Genomic DNA, 23907 nt, shown 5'->3' with positions numbered 1-23907 from the left:
ACGACCCTACGGCTACCCAGACGGCAAGGCAATTAAAAACAATAAACAATAGCAAACTTCCTGGCTGAAGGCAAATGTTCAATATCAAAATCACAATATGCAGTTGCCTGCTTTATTTGTCCATGTTTCGTTTTCTCAAATTGTATCTCTGTTTCGCTGGAACTGTCTGGTCGGAAAATAGTGTATCACTAGCAGTTGTTGTAGTGTTTAAGTTCGCAGATAGCAAAGTTTCTTCTGATGCTGGAGACAAATGTTCAGTGTTCGAAAGAGTCTTTTCAGGAGGAGAGTCAGATTTTGGAGTATCAGTAATCAATTCGGCATCGCTGAAAGGAATGAACTTCGGTGTGCTGTCAGTTTCGGAGGTACCAATTCCCTTTTTCACCCAGTTGTCGTAAGGTAGCGGCAAGGGTACACGCTTTACATGTGACGCGTGTACCCAGTGTTTGCGGCCAGCTACACGAACGGCTGTCCTCGTTGTCAGTAAGATCTGAAAGGGCCCCACAAATCTTGGTTGAAGGTTCTTCGTCCTCGCGAAGTTCTTGATGACAACCAGGTCTCCTGGTTTCAGCTGATGCCCTGGACTCTCCGGAGGTTTTGGCAGTGCATCGAAAACCTGTTGATGAATAAGACTCAATTTAGCAGTCAAGTCGTAAAGGTAGTCTATCAACATAGGATATTCCAGCTGTCTGAACTCCCTTGGCCTTGGCACCCCCCAAATATTAGCAGGATGACCAAATACAATCTCGTAAGGGCTAAGCCCCACTCGAGAATGTACAGTCGCTCTTGTGGATAACAGAGCCAAAGGAAGTGCGTCTGGCCAAGCCAAACCTGTGGATGCCTGTATTTTAGCTATCTTCAGCTTGAGGGTGCCATTATAACCCTCCACTAGACCAGCAGACTGAGGATGGTTTGCACTGTGAAATTTTTGTTTCAAACCTAGGCCTGCACACACACTCTGCATAACTTTCCCTATAAACTCACTTCCGTTATCTGACCATACAATCCGTGGCATGCCATACCTAGGGAAATATTCTTTGAGAAGAATTTTGGCAGTTGATAAGGCAGTATTGTCCTTCAGTGGGTATGCTTCTATCCACCTGGAAAAAGCACACACCACCACCAAGACATATTTCAAATTATTACAGCGTTCCATGTGAATGAAGTCTAACTGAATCACTTCAAAGGGGCAGGAAGGAGGAGCGAAGTGACCAGCTGGAGTTGGAGTTCCCTTGCCAGGATTATGCATCAGGCATATCATACAGTTTTTCACCACTCTCTCTGCACACTTACTGATCCCATCATTCTTCCAGACCGGAGCCAACATCTTACAGATACCTTTAGAACTTATGTGCGCTACTCCATGTGCCATTGTCACCACTGCAAGCACATACGCATCGGGCAACATCCAACGTTGCTGCTCTGTCAAATCAATCCAACATCCATTTGAATCCAACTTGCCCATACTCTCTCTCCATACACGTTTCTCTTCCTCAGTTGCTTCTTTCTGAATCTCTTTCACACTTTCCATTGTATCTTCACACATCCCAGACTCAGCGATCCATCTTGCAGACGTTGCAACATACATTCTACTCATCGTGTCTCTAGCTGTCTGTTTAGCAATTTCATCAGCAAAAGCATTCCCACGTCCAACATCATCCGTGATTGCTTTATGAGCACTGCACTTCACAATCGCAACTTCAGTCGGCAAGGTTAGAGATTCCAACAAGTCGTTAACTAGCTGACCATGTTGAATCTTAGTCCCATGGGACGTAATGAAACCTCTTTCTCTCCACAAGCGGCCAAAACTATGGGCCACGCCAAATGCGTACTGACTATCTGTAAAAACATTCACTCTCTTTCCCTCAGCTAAGACACATGCTCTCGTTAGAGCTATTAATTCTGCAGCCTGGGCAGAATTCTGACTCACTCTTGCAGTCTCCACAATCGTCTTCAAAGTCGTTACTGCATAAGCAGCAGTCACATCACCATTCTCCAATTTAAAACATGACCCGTCCACATACAGCGTACCATCCGGATCGGGTAACGGAGTATCTTTCAAATCGATGCGTCCTTTTGTCTCTTCCTCCGTTTTAAAACAGCAGTCATGTGGCTCAGAATCACTCGACTCTTGATCAGTCGGCAACAACGTTGCTGGATTCAATACATTACATCTTTTGATCTGAATATGACTCGCTAGTAATGTCAGCTCGTAACCAGATAATCTCGCACTAGTAAGGTGTTGTGTCTTCGTTCGGTTCATGAGTGTGTCCACTGCATGAGGCACCATGACCACTAGCATGTTGTTCATCACCAAACCAGCAGATTGTCGAATGGAAGCCGCAGCTGCCGCTGTAGCTCTCAAACAACTAGGTAACGCTCTAGCTACCGGATCCAATGTTGATGAGAAATACGCACAAGGGCGTTGTTTATCACCAAACTTCTGTGTCAGAACACTCAACGCGCAACCTTCTCTCTCGTGAACGTAGAGCGTGAATGGCTTACTGTAATCAGGTGTACCCAATACAGGAGCTGAACACAAGGCTTTTCGTAATTCAGTAAAACTCTCTTGACATTCATCAGACCATGGCACCGGACTCGGAACATTTTTCCCAGTCAAAGCTACCAAAGGTTTCGCTAAAAGAGAAAAATTTGGAATCCACTGCCTACAGTAGGAGGTAATACCTAAAAAGGCACGTACTTCCCTCTGTGTGCGTGGAACACTCATCTGCGTAATTGCTTTTATTCTCTCTGGGGTCAGCTTCCTTCCCTCCTTTGACAAGAGATGACCTAGGTAGGTCACTTCTTGGCAGCAGTATTGCATTTTGGAAGGTGACACCTTGTGATTCAAGCTAGACAAATGATGCAATAACGATACCGTAGCTGCTTTGCAAGTTTCCTTGTCATCGGCAGCCACTAAAAGATCGTCTACGTACTGTACTAGGGCAGAACCTGGAGGAAGGACAAAAGAATCTAACTGACTTTTTAATGCTTGACTGTAAATAGATGGACTCTCACAGTAGCCTTGTGGAGCGCGTTTAAATCTGAAACTTCGACCTCCTAGACAGAAGCCGAAAATATCTCTGCTTTCTTCGGCTATCGGAATGCTGAAAAAGGCATTCTTTAAGTCGATGACTGAGAACCAAGTAGCTGTAGCAGGAATCAATGTTAACAATGCAGTAATGTCTGGAACCACAGGAAACTGCAGAACCACAATCTTATTGACTTCTCTAAGATCTATGACAAACCTATACACTGGAGGCTTTGTAGGGTCAGTTCGTTTCAGAATTGGCAATACAGGACTATTACAAACATTTCCTCGTGTTTCTTCAACTACACCCTTCTTAATCAAATCTTGCACAATCAATAAAAGTGCACGCTCTCCTTCACTGGATATTTTATATTGAGGAATTCTTGGAAATTTTACATTTTCTTTCAAAGTAACTACATACGGTGGTATTTCTAAAAGGCCTACATCATTAGGACCAGTCGCCCAAAGAGAATCAGGGAGTGAACGTAGCTCTGGTGGGAGTGCGTCCATTGACAAGTACATCGGAGAAGTGATTCTTTTACCCAACGTAAGCTGTACCCCTTCCGGAGAACAGTACAATGTCGCATATAGTCGTTTTAACAAATCTAAACCAAGCAGGTTTTCATTACAACCTGTCGTCAAAATCAGGGGTGCTTTCAATTGACACGGTCCAACAGAAATAGACAAAGGACCAGATATCGGGTTGTAAACAGGGGCGCCTGAAAAACCTACGGAAACATTTGTTGAGCCAGACAAAGGTGCGCCAGGGAGTTTCTCATGAATGATAGAACTTTTTGCAGCACCAGTATCCAATAGAAACGGTTCGACTACACCTGATGTTGCTACTGCGACATAAGGCCCACTCTGATCCACTGGAACTGATACTACTCCCTCTCTCTGTCTATGGCTGTCCTAGTACCCATTTTGTTGAAATTCCCCATCTGCTTCACAATAGTCTTCAACTAGATATTGCTGAGATCTATTCTGTTGAGCTGACTGTACATTTCGTTGATCAAAGTGATTGGAGGGACGATCATTCGTTTGCGGAGGCATAGCACCTCGCCCTCGACCTCTAGAATTCTGCACAAAACCACCACGACCTCTCTGAGCTGCTGCAGCATTATTTTGTGCTAAGATCGGACATTCATTCTTGTAGTGACCCTCTTTCTTACAATACGCACACTGATTCCACTGGTATTGAGGCCTGGTTGAACTATAATCTGTTCTTTGATATGAATTCTGCTGCATATTAGTCTGATTCGTGCGAGGCGGATACGCCTGCTGTAAAAGAACTTTAGTCTTTAAATCTTTCGTTTTCTTCTCTGATTTTTCCTTTTCCTCTTTATCCCTATTTTCGTAGTATTGTGCAGTCGCAAGTATTTGCGCAGTTGTGGAAACAGCCCACGCACTCTCTGAATCCTTCAATTTATTACATAACTCAGGTAACAAATTATGCACAAATTTATCGACAAACAATCTCTGTCCTCCTTCAGTGCTCATATCCTGACCACTATGATCTACAAAAGTCTCTTCGAACCTCGTGAAGAAGTCGGAGACACTTTCCTCTTTCTTCTGCTTGCATGCGGACAATTTATCCCAATTAACACGCAACGCAGGCATCAGAGTCTTCATTAAGTCAATTATTCTACCTGGAAGATTAGCAATTAGTGGTTCGGGTTTTGCACCACCCGTTTGCTGACCATCCGCTGCAGTGATTGCTGCCCAATCACCACCTAAGGCTGCTTGATGATCCTCCCTACGAATTTTAGCCCACACTGGTTGTGGAACTACATTGCCAAATAACATATCGATGTCCGCTAAGTTCATTATACAAGCCTCAACTGTCTGTGTTAATTCCTTGTAATACCCAGCAGGATTCTTACGCGGATCTGGCAAGGCCTGTTTCACCGCCAGCACTTCAGCTCGCTTCCATGGAATGTGTATCCACACTCGTTGGAACTGTGCTGGAGCAGCTGCGATACCCGCATTATCATCACGTTGTATTGCTTCGCGCCAGATTGGAGGAACCTCCCTCATAGGATATTGGCGACTTAGCTTCATTTTACCTTTCTCTAAATCTCTCGGCGAACGAAGAGATGGATCATTCCTAAAACTTAAAATAAGTTCCATCGCTTCTTCGATATTGTCACCCACTATCATTCCTGCAGCAAACTCTTTTTGCACCTTGATTAAATCTTCTAAGTCTGATTCAACATCATCTTCCTCTATTTCCTCACGTAACAACGAGCACATCTCATCGAAGACGTACCGTTGCGTTGGTTCCTTCCACTGCATAAACGTATCTAGTACATCTCTCGTACTATATCTTCTAACTTTCGTAATCCATCTGAGAGCCGTGGAATCTAAAATTCCCCGTTCTTCAGTACTTGGTAGCTGACTACGTCTCTGAACTGAATCAGGAGTAGGAGTCTTAATCAAAGATTTATATAAAGGAGACAGTATACTAGCAACAGAATCAGTGATTTTTCGACGAACAGAAAGTGGAGTTAACACACTCGCAGATGTAGAGAACGCAGTAGAGGTAGGAACAGATAACGAAGCAGTAGGAGTATCGATAAAAATAGTTTGTGAAGTAGTAGGTGTAAGCGAGACAGGTACAGGTATAGAAGTCGGCAACCCAGGAAGAGGAGGAGCCGTAGGAACATTTACATTAATCACAGGAGGTACAGGAACTTGATTCTGAGGAACAGGAGCAGGAATGCCGGGTTGTCCAGCAACCGGCAATTGGACATTCGGTACAGGCGGAACCGTAGCACCTTGTGCATACGGTGGAGGTGACCGTAACAGATAAGACAACAGAGGATCGTTTTCGGGATCCTCTAGTATCTTAGCTGTTTTCGATGGCAAGGCAGGGTAGCACTTGTCAATCGCTAAATTACGCTCTCTAATGGCCACCTCAATAGCCTTCTCGCACTCGTTATCTTGCAACTGTTTAGTTGCTTGCTCTAAAGTTAACTCTTCTTGTTCTTTCTGTTCTTTCTTCAACCTTTTCATTTCTCTCTGTTTGGATTCTTTTCGCCAGTAACGGAAAGAATCAAACATTGCCGGCCGGGCTTTCTTCCTAAACAATTTCGCTTCTAAATTGTCAAGAATCTCGGGTTCAAAACTACCATGTAGTGGCCAACTAAGGACACCATCCTTCGCAGTATAGCGGACCCATACCTCGTTATAGGATATAGGACCCACACCAAATTTGCAATATAAGTCATAAAGGGGAGTCCCAATCGGAGGAACCAGACAGGAATCCTCCAATCGTGAGTCATGGTTGCAACCAAAACAAGACAACATTTTCCGACTTACCATTTTCAGTCTGGAACACAAGACAAACAAAAACACGGAACAAATATGTGCACTCGAACCAAGAACTTAGGCCTACCAAAACCAAACTAATGTATCGATACCCAAACTGAACCAAATAGATTATCGTAACCAGAACAACTAGTGATAATCTTTACGAAACCAAACCAAACCAAGAACCGATCAAGGATTTTTAACAATCCTCACAAAGTAACCAGCTAGCTATCACTAAATACTTAACTGAGGCACTGAAGACGTCACCAAGGAGAAACCCGTCACGTTTCGCTGTACTAAGGGCTGCACCTCGGGTCCAAGACAGGGCGACGGTCAAGGCAACGGCCCACTGCAGCCGTCCTGAACGGGAACCCTCGTGGAAGAGAACGTCAGGGCCACTTTTGCGATATGCCGGGATCGATGAAGTGGGGCGCCTCCCTCGGAAATCTTCACACGAAGCTCCTCGAACTCTTCAGGCTTTTGGACCGGTACCGAATGACGTCGCCCCACGTTGGGCGCCAATTGGAGTTCTGGACTTTTTGGTTCCGTCCAGAGGTGTCAGGGAACAACACCCAAAGACCCCGGAGTTCCACCTGCCTTGGTGCGCAAATGAACAGAAACACGGGCTTCTCGATGGTGGCGTCAAAGACCAAAGGTTTATTACTGCAGGGACACAGAAGTCACAGAATCTACACACGGGCAGAGACTAGGAGCCTGTTCGATTTGTACATTGAGGGTTGCTCCTTATATACTAAAAATTGTGCTTCAGGCAAATATTTCACATGTCAGTACATTCCTAAACCTTTGTGTCTTAAACAATAAATATTTGGCGTTACACAGGAACTGTCGATAATATCTGATGCCAAACATCACGAAGAGGGGTTCCCACTAGTCCATCACAATCCGTTGTCAATATTGCATTCAAGAGCCGGACCGCCTCATCGTAAAGTTCGTTACCTCCCCCTAATAAAGGCCCAGAAGGAAAGGAGCAGAGCCAGGTGCAGAAGATAGAAAAGCGGGATAAGAGATGTTTGTGGGTTGTAAATGGGCAAGGCTACCGGCTTCGGCCGCCTAATCATGATCAGGACAATGGACACGAGAACCAGTTCAGGTGGGCTGGCCTCGGGCAGAGGAGGCAGCCTTTGTCGAGTCATGCAGCTACAGCGTGATCTGGTTTAAGGTGCACGTGTCATGAAAGAGGTGAATCTCCGGCTAAGGCTACGTGTCCTTAATCGAAATGAAGTGATCAGAGGTTATTGCATATGTGAGGGCAAGAAACACAAAATGGCTGCCATGATCTAAGATGGATGCCATGGGTGGATCGGAAATGTGTTCATAACAGGAGTGCTCTTGCTAGTAGCTTAGCGAAAACACCAGGATATGCTAAATGGATCATTTGCGGTTCACTGATACTAATATTATGTATTTCCGACAATATTGAAAACACGGGTTCAAATCGTCACGGAACCTCACAATGGCGCCTGGGTGATCATCAAATTAGATCTTTCAAAAATTATAACTACCTGGGCCTCAGGCGAATGGAGGGGGCACAGACAACAGCTCATTTGAAGCATCTAAGAAGTAAAGGGGCAGGAATTATCTGGGAAACCTCAATCGAAAATTACACAGTCCATCCATGGAAGCCATCTTGAAAGTCTTAAAAGCAAAAATAGTGCCCTCAGTCAATTATGGCCATTTAATCTTCCCCGGAGCCCTTCCCAACTTTTGTTTTCAAATTGCCGCATATAAGAAAGTGCTGATTCAAAAAGGGGGTGGTGATGAACAGAGTGTCTGAATTAAGCAGACCACTCTTACCCAGTCAAGAGATCAGGGCTTGATCCATCACCGTTATTTAGCTCACTGCATCACCCCAGTTCAGAACCTGGCTGTATGCAAATTAGTCTGACCCAGTGCCTCATGGGAACAGGGCAGACCAAACTACCAAACCAATTCTTCACCGGAAAGGACACAAGCTTCCGGGGACCGGTTTCTGGCATTTCAGCCGTCGTCGGCTTGGCTTGCTTGAATCCTGGTGGTGCAGTGAGCAAGGGACTCTTGTCTGAGTATACCCTGCCACACTTGTGGTGGCCAAAAACGATTCAAAAAGGGGGTGGTGATGAACAGAGTGTCTGAATTAAGCAGACAGTGCTGGGCATCCCACGACAGGCCAGGAGAGCCAGAGTAAGGCTGGAGCTGGGGCTTTCTCGCCCCAATATCTCTTGCCTGAGAGACACAATAAAATATTACATTAGTCTGCATCATCACCCAAATCTCCACACTGGATGCCTCCTATAAAGTGGGAAAGCACAGCCCTATCTTGAGCAAGCACTATCCGTTCAAACCTAAAAAAAGATCACTTATAAGAGGCTCCTGGCATTACCCATAGTGGAGTTCAATCCAAGCTGGGCCCGTGTGGATAAATCAGTAGCATGCAGACTTTGTGATTACCACCAGGAATCCTGGTATCATTTATTTTGTTGCTGCCCAAAGTTAGCCAGTGAGAGGCACCGTTTGGTCATTCCAATCTGTAGAGCTCAGGGCCTCAACCGATGCTGCGAAATTTCGGGCTTGTGTTTTTCGTCCACAGCAAATCAAACAGTAGCACGGCTGGGGAAATTCATAGACCTAATTCATGTAGGACTGTCTGCAAATGCAGAGGCGCAAAAAGAAAACTGTAGGACTGGAAAAATTAATGCATCTTGTTTTTAAACTACATAGTTAGAATATGACATTTTACTGAAGGTTTTATGCTGAACTGACTGGAAAAAAAATTAGGGAATATAACTTACGTCGTTCTTTAGATAACTATTTTTACATTGTTAGCATATTGTAATGATTTTAAATAATCAAACAATAAAAGCTTTTTCACATGGCCTCCATGTTTTCCTTCATCACCTTCATCACCGTTTTGATGTTACCTGTTCTGTGGTGGAGGTCATTGAGAAGAGTGTTGATGGAGTGTAGTAACATTCTCTCACTTTTGCCTAAGGCAGGATCCTAAGGGAGGTCTTACTCTGCGTCCTTTGATGTCTATTTGATGTTGAAGAGTGAAGTTTGTAAAGCTCATTGTTTATTGTTCTCTCTGCCATTATGCAGAATAGAAACTATACTGGAGTAGTTACAGCACCTCATCTGGGTTGTATTGGAAGGAATCAGAATGTCTCCTCACATGGAGGAGCACTAAAACTTCTCTCCACATACATATAGCAATAAAGATACGTAAACTAATATATAACATATTCCAAGATAAACTGATGTCTTGATAACTTGATTCTGTATCGACCATGATTCTGATTTACTAAATACTAACTCTTTTCAGAGGAACATTTATGACATGAAAACCATATATAGTATTTTCGAAAGTTGATGTTTTCTAAGTGGTGTACATATTTTGATGACTGTAATAGTGAAGTCTTTATTTTGTGAGCATACAAGATCTGAATTGTCTCCCAAATGGATAGGGATGTTCACATTTTTACTTCAGAAGTTGTATTTGCCCAGTTACTGAATTGCATACCTTTAGCTCAAAAAGTTATTTTGCTTGTTTGTCAAATGTTGGAATAATAGTGAGGTTGACCCGTCTTTCTTGCACAGAGTTTTAATTGCTTTATTTAGAAAACCGGAATGAAGAGCTAGGGGAGAGGGAATATTTCGTCCTGGTGTGAGCTGTGGCTGAGCTCCAGGACACACCAATCCAGTTCCTAAAAGTAAACACTGGTTTATGTAAATAAACTTGATAGCTTGACAAGAGAAGAAAAGCCCTACTTGGAGAAAATGTATCTGGTGTTTTTGAAAAACTGGTTGTTTACAGCTTTTGCAGAGCACTGTCAGCCTATTTCCGGTTACTTCAAATCTCAATGTGAGATGCAGTCAGGGGGAGTTAGAGTTCAGTTAGTGAATGAAGGCTACTGGTATGATATTCTTCAGTCATTAACCTCAGAGTGAGGATTTTAGCTGAATGCATCAAACAGTTCATTCCACAGTCTTCTGTTGAAGAGGATTTATTTTCAGTTCATCCTGAAGGTCGTGTTTAGTCAGTTCCACAGTGGAGGTCCCTGAGTTTGCCTCAATGTTATAACCATCTGACGGTTCAATGAGAGGCAAGATTTGCTGTTGCTCATCGGAGGTTTCTGTTGAGCACAGAGTGGGCCGTCAGTCTCCTCTGCCATTCCGAGCAACTGCCCCAATAAGCCGTACACCTGGTCACAGTTGAGTGTTTTATATGGCTTGTTTTATATGGTCGTACTGGTTCAAGTTCAGGCATACTCTGGCTGCTTGATTATAAAGCAATCAAAGCCTGTCAATGGGTTTCTGTGGAGGTCTAGTGTAAGCAATGTCACGGAAATGTAATCTGTAGAGAACAAGGTGTAGGAAACCAGAAAAAGAAACACAATGTGAATTCCAGGTGTTAGTTCCAGATCTACCACCAATGAATACCCTATCAATGATCGAACACTAACTTGGTATCCCATGGGGGAAAACAGGGGAACGGTAAAGGTGAATGAGGAGTTTCAGGTACAGGTGGATTTTGGATTGATCCGGATACTTTCAACAGAGGGTCTTTCTTGATAGTTTTCTGCAAATAAGATAATACTATATTGAGAAAATACATTATGTGCATGATCATAGGAACAACACACACTATGTGTATGATGATTAAGCAAGACAGCAATCAAGGTCCCACCATCCTTTCTATAGAGAAGTGTGCTGATGAGCCTCATCACCACCAGGAATCAGTCTATACCCCTGGTAAAAGAACAAGCGTGAATAAGTGGTAGACAGTAAATAACTGTTGCAAGTAGGTCATAAAGTATCTCTAGAAATACACTAACATCGCTGAATCCCAGGCGAAATGTAATCTAAGTGCAGGAAACGCAATGAGTGAGTGAACACAGTGACAGGGTAGCTCTACAACAGGTCTAATTGTGCCAGCCACCTGTGTCTTTTCATTTGCACTTATATGTATTAAAAGGTGAAGGGGGTTTCCAGAGTATTCTAACACTCTATGGCCCAGTCACTAAGGGCTGGAAAATCCCTAGTGCCACCTTGCATTCACGCTAAGGACTTGCAACCTCTCCTTGTGCCCCAAGTTGCTAAGAACCAGTAGTCTTCTTGTTATGCCCCAGCCACAAAGGGCTGGAAATACTGCTGTGACCCTGCATATCGTCACACCGCAGTTGGCAGGCACAGTTCTTAATTCAGTGCCATGTCTGCTGCGGAGTAGGCAGGGACATAAGTCTAATATATTCTGACTCAAGGGCTCTCATCTGTTCTACCTTGTGGCATGAGATCAGAATCCCTCTCCCAGTTTTCTGGTCTGATCACTATATTGTCCTGTTCTGTCTCCAAAAGTAGAAAGGGAAGCAGCTCCTCTGCAGCTGTCACAAAGTTCAATAAAGTTAGCTGGGAAAACACTCTACTCCGTTCTACTTCTCACTTATGCGGAGAACTTTCTGAGATAAATATCAAATTTAATGAATGGATAAAAGGATCACTGAATAAATGAGTACCCATGGGTTCACATAAGCTAAGCCAACCGCAGGTGCTGCCCTTTGTTTCTTGGCGGAATTAATTGAAGTTAAAAAACATAATGCAAAAGAATGGAAAGGAAGTGGAGGAAAAGCTGTGTTGCTATCAGCAAATTAAGCTATAAAAAAAGAACAAACAAAAAACCTGTATGCCATAAGAGAAGCTTGTGTTAACAATTTTAGTTCTAGTATCACAAGTTCACCCAACTCACTTAAGGAGTTAAACAAAATAGACAGCTCTTTTATGAAATTGGCCAGTACAGGCTGTGGTCCATCTCTTCTGAGACCCGCTGTAACATGCCGTTGTGTAGTTCCCACTAATGCGTAGGACCTGTGCTTTTATTGGACAACATAAACTTCGGGTGAGGTGCACAGACTGATTCCAAGCACCCCCGCAAAGATATGTTGGCCTAGAGACCAGCTAGCTCACAGTGCCACCATAAGCCCTGTAACCTTTCCAGGGAGAGAAAAGTTTCTGGCAACCACTAAACATGACAACCCTGAACCCTCAGAGATGGTGGAAACAGATCAAAACCTTTTGCTCAGTCACTCACATATACTGGTGCTCAGAGAAATATACAGAATACTCAGTGGGACATTTTCAAAATATTTATTAAGCCAACGTTATTCTTGTATAGAATACATGTGCTGCGATTATCAGTAGACAAAAGCAGATGAAAGTGATAACAAGTACCAAAAGAATAAATAGTAGATACATTTCTAACATGGTGCTAAAACATTGTATATATGCAAGGAAATAAACAAGGCAGCAATCAGGCATACTCCTACTATGCACACCCTACTCTGTGTGTACCTAGAGTGTGAGTAGGTGTGAAGCCAAGAATCCCCCAAAGGGATGATCCAACCCATTACCTGGTGGGAGAGAATGAAGGACCCCGCCTTGGTCATGAACTGGATACCCCTCACAAGATGTCAGACCGCTGTGTGATGAAGTCTCAACATGCAGGGACCTTTGTTATCTGATGAAGTGCCTCCTCCACTAATCTTATGGGAGGCTCTTTATTTATAATGGAAAGCAGCCTTGCGATGTGCGGATAGATTAGTGATGTTATGGATATGTAGATAGCCCTGTCACCCCGTGGATGAAGATAGAAACAACATTTATACATACTGCATAGAAGGGCCTTATACATGATGTTCAAGGAATCGTGATAATGTTGTGCAGAGCGATGTGTAAACAAAGTAGTTTCAGAGAAACTATTCCAACATAATCGTGCACGCAGATATGTGCAAAAGGTTATGACAGAAATGTTATTGTGAAAAATAGGATAATGTAGGAAAATAGCAATTTTGCCACATGAAACTAGTCCAGGCACATAACAATGCTAATTAACTACTTTTTTGGGAAAGTTAGCCGCATCTATGCAATTTTAGTAGGCGAGACAGAACTCAAGGGCATAGCTAACTGCACATCACAAGTCGGTCCAGTAAAAGATAAACCATCAGCCATCCCTCCGTTGATGAAGGAAGACATTGTAGATCTTGATAAAACAGTTAAATCAGGCTCCCCTTTTGATCCGACAACTCCTGAAGTTTTGATGAAAGGAAGAGACGTAATCTTTCCAATGCTGACTGACATGTATACCCAATCACAGGAAAGCAACAGTGTTCCAGATGCTTGAAACCATGCTACCATCAGACCACTGCTGAAGAAACCTTCCCTGGATCCTACACTAGCAAAGGGCTATAGACCAATCTCTTTACTCTCTGGTGTCAGTAAACTATTGGAGACATTTATTAACAAACTTCTCTATGGTTATTTAGATTCTCATAGTATATTACACCCTACTCAACCCGGTTTCCGTCCTAGTTGCAGCAAGGAAACAGCACTTCTAGCACTGGTGTAACGAAAAGTGAGGGGGCCTCCCTGCACGGTACTTAGGGGGGCCCCCTCCGGGCTCAAACAGGAGCTCTCCGGCCAGAGTGCAGTGCAGAGGGGGCTCTTTGGAGCTAGGGGCCCCCCGCACCGCGTGGGCTGCAGGGGCCTGTGTTACGCCCCTGACTTCTAGCATCCTCTGAAGAGCTTAAAATGGTCCTTGATCAAGGTAGATCAGTTGCAGTCATCTTCCTTGACCCGAGTACAGCATTTATTACAGTCTCTCATGCAGTTCTACTTCAGAGATTAGAAGAGGCCGGTATCACCAGTCTAGCACAAAAATGGTTTGCCTCCTTCTTGAATAATAGAAGCTTTCAAGCCGGTGAAGGACCTTTCTACTCCGCCTTTCATCTTTTAAAATGTGGGGTCCCACTGGGATCCCCACTGAGTCCCACACTCTTTAATCCACACTCTTTAATCTGTATGTTAGCCTTCTCTCAGATATCATACGTTCCCATGGATTTTCAATGGTGTCATACGCAGACGACCACAGATTGTCTCACTTACACCCAACATAGGAGCAATGTCATGCCAACTTAATTCTTGCTTAAGGCAAGTTGCAGTATGGAACGCTGCCAGCTGCCTCAAATTAAACAGCAGAAAAACGGAGGTATTAGTGGTTGGCAATAATCCATCTATCTGGAATGAACTTTACTGGCATAAGTCCCTCATAGATCACCCGTCCTCCAAGTCAGAAGTAAAAAGCTTGACAGTTATAACTGACAATAAACTCACTATGGAGGTTCAGGCTAGAAAGTTCTCCTCAAGTTGTTTTTGCCTGCTGAGGACCCTCAAGAAACTGCTGGGCTGGCCGCCAAGCCCTGCACGGACAGTGGTAGTACAAGGCTTGGTGCTATCACACCTAGACTATGGGAACTGCCTATATTTGGTGAGCCTACAATCAGTGATCAAAAAACATCAAGTGATTCAAAATGCTGCGGCCCAGACTATCATGGGAATCTTGAAGTTTCATCCGCACTAGCTACCTTACATCGGCTACCAATACAAAAGAGAATATAGTTTAAGGCCCAAGCCTGGCCAATCGGGTGGTGCATATGAAGGGGGTACAAATCTTACAACATTTGATTCATCCCTACTTTCCCAGAAGATTGCTACGGTCTGGGAATCTAGGTCTGCTCTCTAGTCCCAGGGCTAAAAAGGCAATGCCTGGAGAGCGCTTGTTTGCATACCTAGCACCCCAATTATGTAATTCCTTACCACAAGCTTTCCGAAAGAATGACAACAAACTTAGTTTCAGGAAACGGCTTAAAACATATCTTTATTCTTAAAATATGATGATTATGAGTCTGGTTGATCAATTAGCACAGGGAAACCCATTGGTAACCATGCGCTTAAGAAGTACTATGAATATGAATAAGAATGAATGCAAATTTGTTGGACGTATTCTGCAGAGGAGGGAGAGTTGCACAGCATTAATCTGAGGAAAGAAGGAGATCAGAATAGGTAAGCGGAAAATTGGCTGGTTGTCTTTGAAGAATCAAGACTTTTGGATTGGCTGACAGTTGTTTTGCGGAGCGTTGATGACATGTTGCAAGGATTCTGGATGACTCCATGCAGAAAATATGAGTTTTTCAAGGATTGAAGATCTGGCTTGTGAGATGGGATGAACCGCTTCAGACATGCTGTTCCTTTAGGAATGTGAAATGATTTAGTCATCTGGGTCATCCTTGATAAATTGTCCTTAGTCATTCAGAGGAAGGAGGTGAAAGAACAAAGAATCCAATGTGACTCATTGGGGGATAAGGTGATATTTTTTTCTGCTGATAATGGAGTCATGGACTTGATAATATATAATTCAAAGAAGAGCAGGAGTTTAGCACACAAAAGGTTTATTTTCAAGTCTTCTTTATGAGTTCGGTAATACCCTGGTATATGTTGACAATCTTCCTAGTTTAATTTGTATCCTCTTTGATATATTTGATATATATTGGGAGGCCATCTTGGTTTTTATTCTGGTGGTTTCCCTTATGCCTTATTTCAGAGGGTCATATACTTGTCTCACCTTGTTTTCTACCATTGTTTTTCTCGATTGTGCCTTGAACATTTACTCAGATCATGGGTAAACCATTTGTGGTAGATAATTGAGGTCATTACGATGTTGAATAGAATCACTTCCCCCCGTCACCGCATCGGGCATGGGACCGATCGATTCCCGGTCAGCGTTCCCGACCCCCTCCTTAGGATGCGACCAAACATTTTTTGGTTGCATTCCCACATTTCACTTGGGCAGTATGCATTCCGGATGTAAACCCGCCGTAATGCATACTCCCATAAAGAAATGGAAAGTGCGATTCATCCCATCACCCCGTGCAAGGCACCTCAAGGTGAATGCCAGAAGGTGCAGGGATCAACATGGGGGCAACATAGGTGGCCCCTCGGCCTCTAACCAGAGGCTGTGCACCCAAGGGGGCCCTGCTGTAAGCCACCAAAGACGCTTTCCGACATAGTTTCCATGTCGAACAGTCCAGCATGGAAACCATGTCAGAAATCGTAATCTTAACGGCGGATCCTTTATGAGCTACATCGTAATCGGCCCCTTAATGTTCGTCTTTGTGTTTTTTAGCACAAAAAACGGCAACTATGTCCATGATGAAGGTATGGTGGAAGTTTCTTTCGCAGGATTTTGGGATCAGAAGCACTTAGAGGGATGTGCATGTATGCCTTTTAGTGTCTGACTGTAATTAGTTGTTAAGTCTGGTTATTATGAGGGCTTGGTCAGTAGAGCAGATTTGACAGGTTGACACAGAAAACAAATGATTTGAATACAACTGTAAGTGTATTGTCTGATCATAGCTAATGATACAATGTTTTTGGCAATGGGTTGGCAGTAGAAGTTCAGTTCAGCGCATTGCCCAATTTCAATCTTAGCGCCAGGAAACCTCCGGTGTCAGTGCGCTTTATAAATGCAGCTTAACATTAACATTAACATTAACATTGCCACACGAATTAAAGGTTGTAGCCTGGAGGTAGGATATCTCTGCAGCACTGAAGGACCTATATAGTGGATTGAATGTGTGTTGAGTGTCTGCACACTCTGAGGTGAGCTAGATATGTGAAGGTAGGAACAGTTGAGTTTATAGCTATGGATGAAGTTACCAAAAAAGGTTTTGTGTGCAAAAGTCCCCAAAACAACATTATTGTTCAGAAATTAACTAAAATTATTCCCAAACCAATTTAGGTAAAATGTAAGGATTAAAAATGCACCTGGACAGAAATGTTGTTTAAGGTGCTTGGAAGGTACATTTTTTGAGCAAACGTTCCCTAGGTAACAATAATGGGAAAAATCCAATGTTAGACAGCGGGGTGCTAACCAGGTCCCTATGCACCTTCCAGAGCTGGCTAGTGATGTACCAAAATAAGACTTCTTGCTCACTCCAGTCAGGTTTTATGGGAGACTCATAATAAGATATCCTCTACCGCTCAACTGCCTGTGGAGAGAAGGTTGGGTAACGTCATCCCAATCAACAGTAAAAACATCTCACTTAGAAACATTTTTCGAGTTTAAAATGGTTTAGCATTGCCTGGTTGCAACAGGGTTTCTTAAGATCAGAATCCACCTTTTTTATAGTAGCCTGAATTTTATTTAAAAAATAGGCTTTTCTTACTGTTCCTTCAGGGCCACAGCCAAAAGTTAAGTCGAAACTGGTCTTGTTAGTTTACTTCAAGACAGTGTAGCAACTCTGTTCCTTGACCTTCTCCTCTTCTCAGGATTGGGAAAAATGAGTCCACTCTTGAAAAAGTCCTGAAGCCCCTTTCCGTATGTAATATCAACAATAGATCAGCTTTCTTTGTCCCCAAAGCAGCATTTAGTCAGACATTCAAGACAAAGCAGGAACAGTCCTGAGTTCTAAGCAGCATTTCATATTGCTAACCCAGCATTGATTTGCGGAAATCCCATATAAAGTCCAAAATTCCTTTCCAACACTAACTCAAGCTAAAAGCAATGCCACCTTTCCCAGTTTCTCTAAATGGTGAGTATGACTCTTGGCTGTCATTCTCTCTCTTGGCTTCCTAATTTCACACCTAGGTCCATCTCTGCTGTCCAGCATTTTATGATTAAAGTAGAATTACTACTTTCCAGCCCCTCCCCCATGCCACCCCTTCCACTGAGTGAGGGTCTGACTGTATATGTGAGCCCATAATGTCAAGAGGACCAATTGATCTGCTCCCCCATGACATGTAAGTCCCAAAGGAAAATACAGGATTCCTCTTTCTGTGGGATACTTCTTGATATGTACCCTATTCCTCTATCACATTCACGAAGCAGCGGCAACCTGCCTGTTTTGTGTGCCCTTTCCATTCATCATCATCCTTCTATATTAGCTGCTAGCTGTCACATAAGAGGAGGGAATGGATTCCAGGAAGGGGTTCTGGTAGAGGCTTCAGATCTTCAGACCATTTACAACTTTTCTAGCTGAGGGAAGTTGTGATGTGAGAAAAATAATAGTTAACAACAGGTTTCTGAGAAACAGTAAGTTAGCAATACTTGGAAAAGTCACATACGTTTTTGCACTAATCTTGTGCACAAGATCCAGCAGAAACAATGTTCTTTTCCATCTCTCACAGTCCCACCAGTGGTCCATAATTAAAGAATATGAGAGCATATGGTGAAAGTTTGGAAACGGGGGGATGGGATAAATGAAAAAAGGGACTAATGAATCCCTGTCCTTTGTGAGGTTAAAGAGGGCTGAGGTAAGACAAGAACCCAGTAGACCGCAACCTTTTTCAACCCACTGAACCTTATTTGAATAGGATGAGATTTAGGTATCGATCAGTCCTGTGAGACTCAAGGGATTAGTCAGCAGAATCCAAACCCTCTTTCATTATGAATAGACACACTCAAGAACACTAGGAATATATGTTCAGCATTTATTAAAATCAATCCTATTGCACAATATGAATAGTAGTTATAATGACATTTAACAAGATAAACACATTTGTCAAAGACAGAACAATAAAAAATATTGTAGTAGTATGATGAGATTTTAGGGTTTCTCTACATGGATAATCCCAATCATTTCCTTGGATAGTTAAGCTTATTTTAGCATAAAAAAGGGGCCTACTCAAGTTTCATAAATGATCAACACCGCATACCTTTTCTGAAGAAAAGAAGCAGTGTTCAATAAAGAAGACAGCAGCTAATGTCCTTGTCAGGTGTATGGGCAAAATTTTGGAAAAAATATTGTGTCACAAAAATATTGTGTGAAGCATATATGGGCTGTCAAAAATATCGTCAATAGGAACATCAATGGTAAAAATGTTGTTTTTGGTGTTGTAAAAATATCAATTGAAAAAATATTGTATGTAATATCGTTTGTAAGTGTTATTTTGCATGGTATGTATTGTAGTTTGTCATATTTTAAAGGGTAGTGTTTTTTATTTGTGTTTTAGTTAGATGATATGCTAATAATGAAATTATTTAAAATTGTGTTTTTTGTTGTATTAATGTATAAAAAAGAATATATTTTTTTTAGCAGTAGCATATGGGTTTTTTGGGGGGAAGGGTAAGGGAAAAAAGTTGATATTTTTAAATTAAATATAATGTTAATTATGTTAATGATATGCAAATTAATGTTCTGAAATCTGTACATATATTTTGTTACAATATTAATTTGTAAACATATTTTTCTATTAATTAAAATATATCCTAAATATAATATATTTAAAAAATATTGTTATTGTAAATAATAAAACAAATAATTAAGTTGTATTAAAAAGATATATAACATTTTTATTTATGACTGTATTGCTGAAAATGTTTACATTTTTTATTTTGTTTTTACTATAGTTAAAATATTTTTTATGTTGAAAATTAGAAACTTTTTGTTCTGTGTATGGTTACAAGTTTAGGAATGGTCGTTAATGTAAAAATACATAATTTATTAATAGTGTTAAAAAACATCTTTTATATTTTAATGTTTAAATACGGATATATAGGTTTGTAGTTTTGGTTAGTGTGTTTCTTAAAGTAAAATGTACTTTATTTTATATTTCTTAAATTTTGTGTGAGTATGGAGTAATGAATGCATTTATAAAATGTTTGGTTTGCAGCATCTTGCATAAAATGTTTTACATTCCAGTGGAAATAGTAAACTTCACCCCTTTAGTGTACAACAATTTCCCCTAATTGGCTTGGATTGGAGTGAGAATCGTAAATGTCATCCTCTTTGTGTCCAAAACAGATTTGAGTGGGAATAGTAAATGCCACCCTTTTAGTGTCCAAAACTTTCCTCTAATTGTCTGAGAGACATAATGTCCATATTCTAATTGTAAGACAACTAGAGGCCATGATCCTTGAAAACCAACATGTGTGTAGCGAGGTCTAGCTTCATCAACATTGTAGCACATTTGCCTAGCATGAATGCCAAGCATCAAAAGGGGCAATATACCCGAAGATCGAAGATAGCTGCCATCTCACTGCATGTGGCCACTGGGAAATGTAGTTGGCTGCTGAAGCTCTACCATGTGGTGCATTTTCTCCACGTGAGCAGCATGAATCCAGTCAGACCCCACACTCTGTAATGACCGCTAAGCTCATCTTTGCTTTAAGGCCCTCAGCAACATGATGGTAAGTGGTACTTCAAGCTTTGCAGCCTGACAAGTCATTTTTGTGACTTTTATAATGAAAAAATGTTGTTTTCATTCTTCAGTAAAAAGTGGAACGAATACCATTTCCAGTAGCCTCCAAACCAAACGTGCCAAAAAAGTCGGATTTTGAAACTGTGCAGGCTTACGCAGTAGCTACTGCTGCAGTTTCACTGAAAACTTGACACTTCCAATTCATGTTTTCCCTTTAAACATGCAAATAGATATGCTTTATCCCTGGAAGAACATTTAACCCCTGGAGATTTGCTGGTGTGAAATTGCTGCTTTTCAGCACATGTCCTGTAGTTTTAGGTCCCACGTGTGGATGGCAAAAAGAATTGTTGCGGCCCACATTAACTATTTCATTGTTATGCAGTCTCCACAATATGAGCACAAGAATGGCTGACTTACACACAATCAAATATGATAATTTCTAGGACCAAAACAGTTGCAATGTCTAAGGGAAGTCACATGCAGTTAAGGGGATTATTCATCAGGCTTTCACTGTTTCAGAGGTCAAAAACACCAGCAATGCCAGTAGATAAGAGTAAAAATCGGCATGGTAAAATAACAGATACTGCAGATTTGTGTGGCTCTGCACAAAAAATAAAACGTCTTTCAGATATATGTACTTATTTTTGTATGCAGCAAATGTTAAGAGCAAAAATTAACAAATGAAAGCAAAGGACCTGATTTTGGTTGTAGGCGACGTTCCAACTGCCGCATTACCGGTCGCAAAGTGCTCCTTTTTACAGTGGCTTGTGCTGTGGCCCAGGAAAAGGACTGCAGACCAAGCCGCCATGAAAATAAGCACTTCCTGCACTTCCATGGACCGGGTGCCATGCACCATGTGGTGCATGGCACTTGTGCATGGAGGTACGTGTGGGCGCTACAAGTGCCCCCAGGGCCACTATAGCGTGGCACACTGTGGACAGGGGTCTTGATTGAAGCCTCAAAATTCCGTTTTTAACAGCCTTTTCATGTCACTCTTCCCGCCATAATTAGCTGTCGGAAAGGGATATCATAATCCAGACGGTGGTGCCTACTATGGCACTGCCGCCATTCAGAATTGCGAATCTGACCTCCACCTTATCAGGATTACTGATCCTGGCAGAGGCAGCAATTGTTGCCCTGACCGCTGTAGGTCTGACTGCCGGTATTGATTTTGGCAGTCCGACCGATGGGCTGTCGGAGGGTGGACGGCCAACGATGGACTATTAAAGCCGGTCCACCCACCATCATAATCAGGCCCCCTTAGACATCTGATTTTTATATTCTACTTTTTGCTAGGTTAAAGCATGTGTTTAATATGCTCTACTGTTTATAGGATAGGAAAGAGCAGAGTAATAAAAATACAAGCGCTCTGAGTCTCATCTCACACAAACCTCTGCATATGGGTTGGAGATGACCCTCCTGAAATTAAAGAAAATATATCCACAAAGACCTACACAAATCAAGAGTTTATTTTTACCTGGTTTTATTTGAATGTGATGAATTTCTTTATGGTGTTATGTTTTATTTCTACATTTTAATGTAGAACCATTTCCCCTTTTCATGCAGAGGAGGGTACCATGGTGCCAGCCCTTATACATTGGGTTTAACAGCTGTTGGATTCTTCAAGCAGGGTCTTGCCAATGGCTTTGGCTGCCATACAGTAGGTTTTTGCATAATTTGTCAAAACAGTGATATTTCAACTGTTCCTATAGGCATTTAAAGTAAATGCTTTACATTGTTACACCTTCCTATTTTAATCTTAGTGATTGTTTCATTAAAGACATTTGTTTTATGTTTCTGGTTCAGAATGGTTTAAAAAGCAGTTTTTGATCTGTCTAGCTTTCATTTAACTGAAACCACAAATGAGTTACTGCTACATAAATAGATCATTATTATGATTTCTATTAACAATCTAACATCTAAAAAGTTCTTGTTTTATCAGCCGCTGAATGTTAAAAGGATATGTTGAAATTTATAAGAATTTGTTGCCTTCCAGTCTCGGGCACGGCCTCGCTCACTACAATTAGCTAGGCCCCCGACAGATGTGTTTGCTCAACTGGCTGCATCTTGGATTCAAAAACATCATTAGCCAGTACAAATTCTGACATCCTGATTAACAGAAATGACATATCTATGGATATCTATGCCCGCAACTAGTGCTATGGAAAGTCCATGGAACTACCTTTAGCGTGAAGGGCGGTAAAGATGTTACAATAAGGATGGCTATACAAACTAAATGAATCACCCACAAATCTATTTGTTAGATTTGTGGGTATTGATAACCGCATTGCTGGGCATTTGTAGGAACAGTAACTGCTCATGAAGAAGGAATTATGTGTATTTCTAAGATAGAAAAGAGGAAGGAACACCCCTACATTGTCTGGCTTATTTTGTCTTCACCTGGAAAAGTATTGGCGAAAAACATGGAAGATGTGCTTACATTTTCTTCACAAGTATATACCTTGCTGCACAGAAATGATAATAGATGGATGAGGTATGAAAACCTATGGTTTGCATCAATTTTCAAGGGTTTTGATGGGAATTTTTGTGAATTCATTCCCAAGTGGAAATATATGAAACCATAGGAGGAATTTTGCACATCTTCACAATTGTTTGCAAATGGTGCTCAACACATATAGTTTTCATGGCAGTACTTCCAATGTATGAATTAGAAACCGGAGGAGAATTACTTTAAATATCAATTCTAGTGTGGAAAGTACCTGCTGTTGTTCCTTTCCCTAAGGTTTGTTATAGATTTCCTTCTTTTTTAACTTGATCGGGACCATGTTGAAGAGGTTTGAGGCCTGGTAGACCTGTCCTCTTTTGGAAATAACAATCCAATATATTTGTTATTTTGGTAATCACATCTTACTTCGTTCATCATAGACCATGTGTCCAGATGTTTTTCGTGGTCCATGGGGAGGAAGTCACTGCAGAGATTCTCCAGTGCAGACAACCAGGCAATGCAGCTGTTCTCCAGGTTGGTGATGTGCAAAATTCTCTTCTTACATATAAAATGTAGTCAAGATCACATTAAGATTGATTACAACAAACCTAGCCTTTCCAAAGCCTATGCCACAGTATTTAGGATCATTCTCATTTAAGTGCTTTATTCAGGAACATATTATTATGTGTCAATTATTTATCAAATAAAGTAAGCTCTACCTTACACGAAAAAGCTAAAAACAAGTTACTGAGAGGTTCTTTTACTATATTGAGAAACCAGACCTTTACCCAATCATTGAACTCCAAGCTTACTTACTCATGATATCCTTTTGGGTTAAGACATTTGGTACTTTATTACTTAAAATGGACATCATCATCTTGTTAATTTCTTTAAAGATAAAGTCACCTCTATTTTCTCAGCCTTCACCCTTAAATCTCCCCCCACTACCACTACTAATCAACCTCCGCCCACTAATGCTCCTATTTTCTTGGTTTTCGAAGCAGCCACTGAGGAACAAGTCAGACGCCTAATTTCCGGCACAAAATCAGGATCACGCTTCGATCCTTGCCCTCCTGCCATTCTCAATCTCATCCCA

At 41.8% G+C, this 23907-nt stretch overlaps 1 protein-coding gene across 1 annotated transcript in view; it reads left to right on the top strand.

Moving 5' to 3' along the window:
• Positions 1 to 23907, top strand: part of AGXT2 (alanine--glyoxylate aminotransferase 2) — a 389079-nt gene that overhangs the window by 134642 nt on the left and 230530 nt on the right. Inside the window, exons 6-7 of the mRNA XM_086960517.1 lie at positions 21932 to 22025; positions 23252 to 23345. Coding sequence (XP_086816643.1) covers positions 21932 to 22025; positions 23252 to 23345 — 188 coding nt within the window. The remainder of the gene's footprint in view (positions 1 to 21931; positions 22026 to 23251; positions 23346 to 23907) is intronic.

This window comes from Lissotriton vulgaris, chromosome 3_1 (genome assembly GCF_964263255.1).
Source record: "Lissotriton vulgaris chromosome 3_1, aLisVul1.2, whole genome shotgun sequence".
Lineage (NCBI taxonomy): Eukaryota > Metazoa > Chordata > Amphibia > Caudata > Salamandridae > Lissotriton > Lissotriton vulgaris.
The sequence above is the reverse complement of the archived record's forward strand: the minus strand, read 5'-3'. Positions and strand labels throughout refer to the sequence as shown.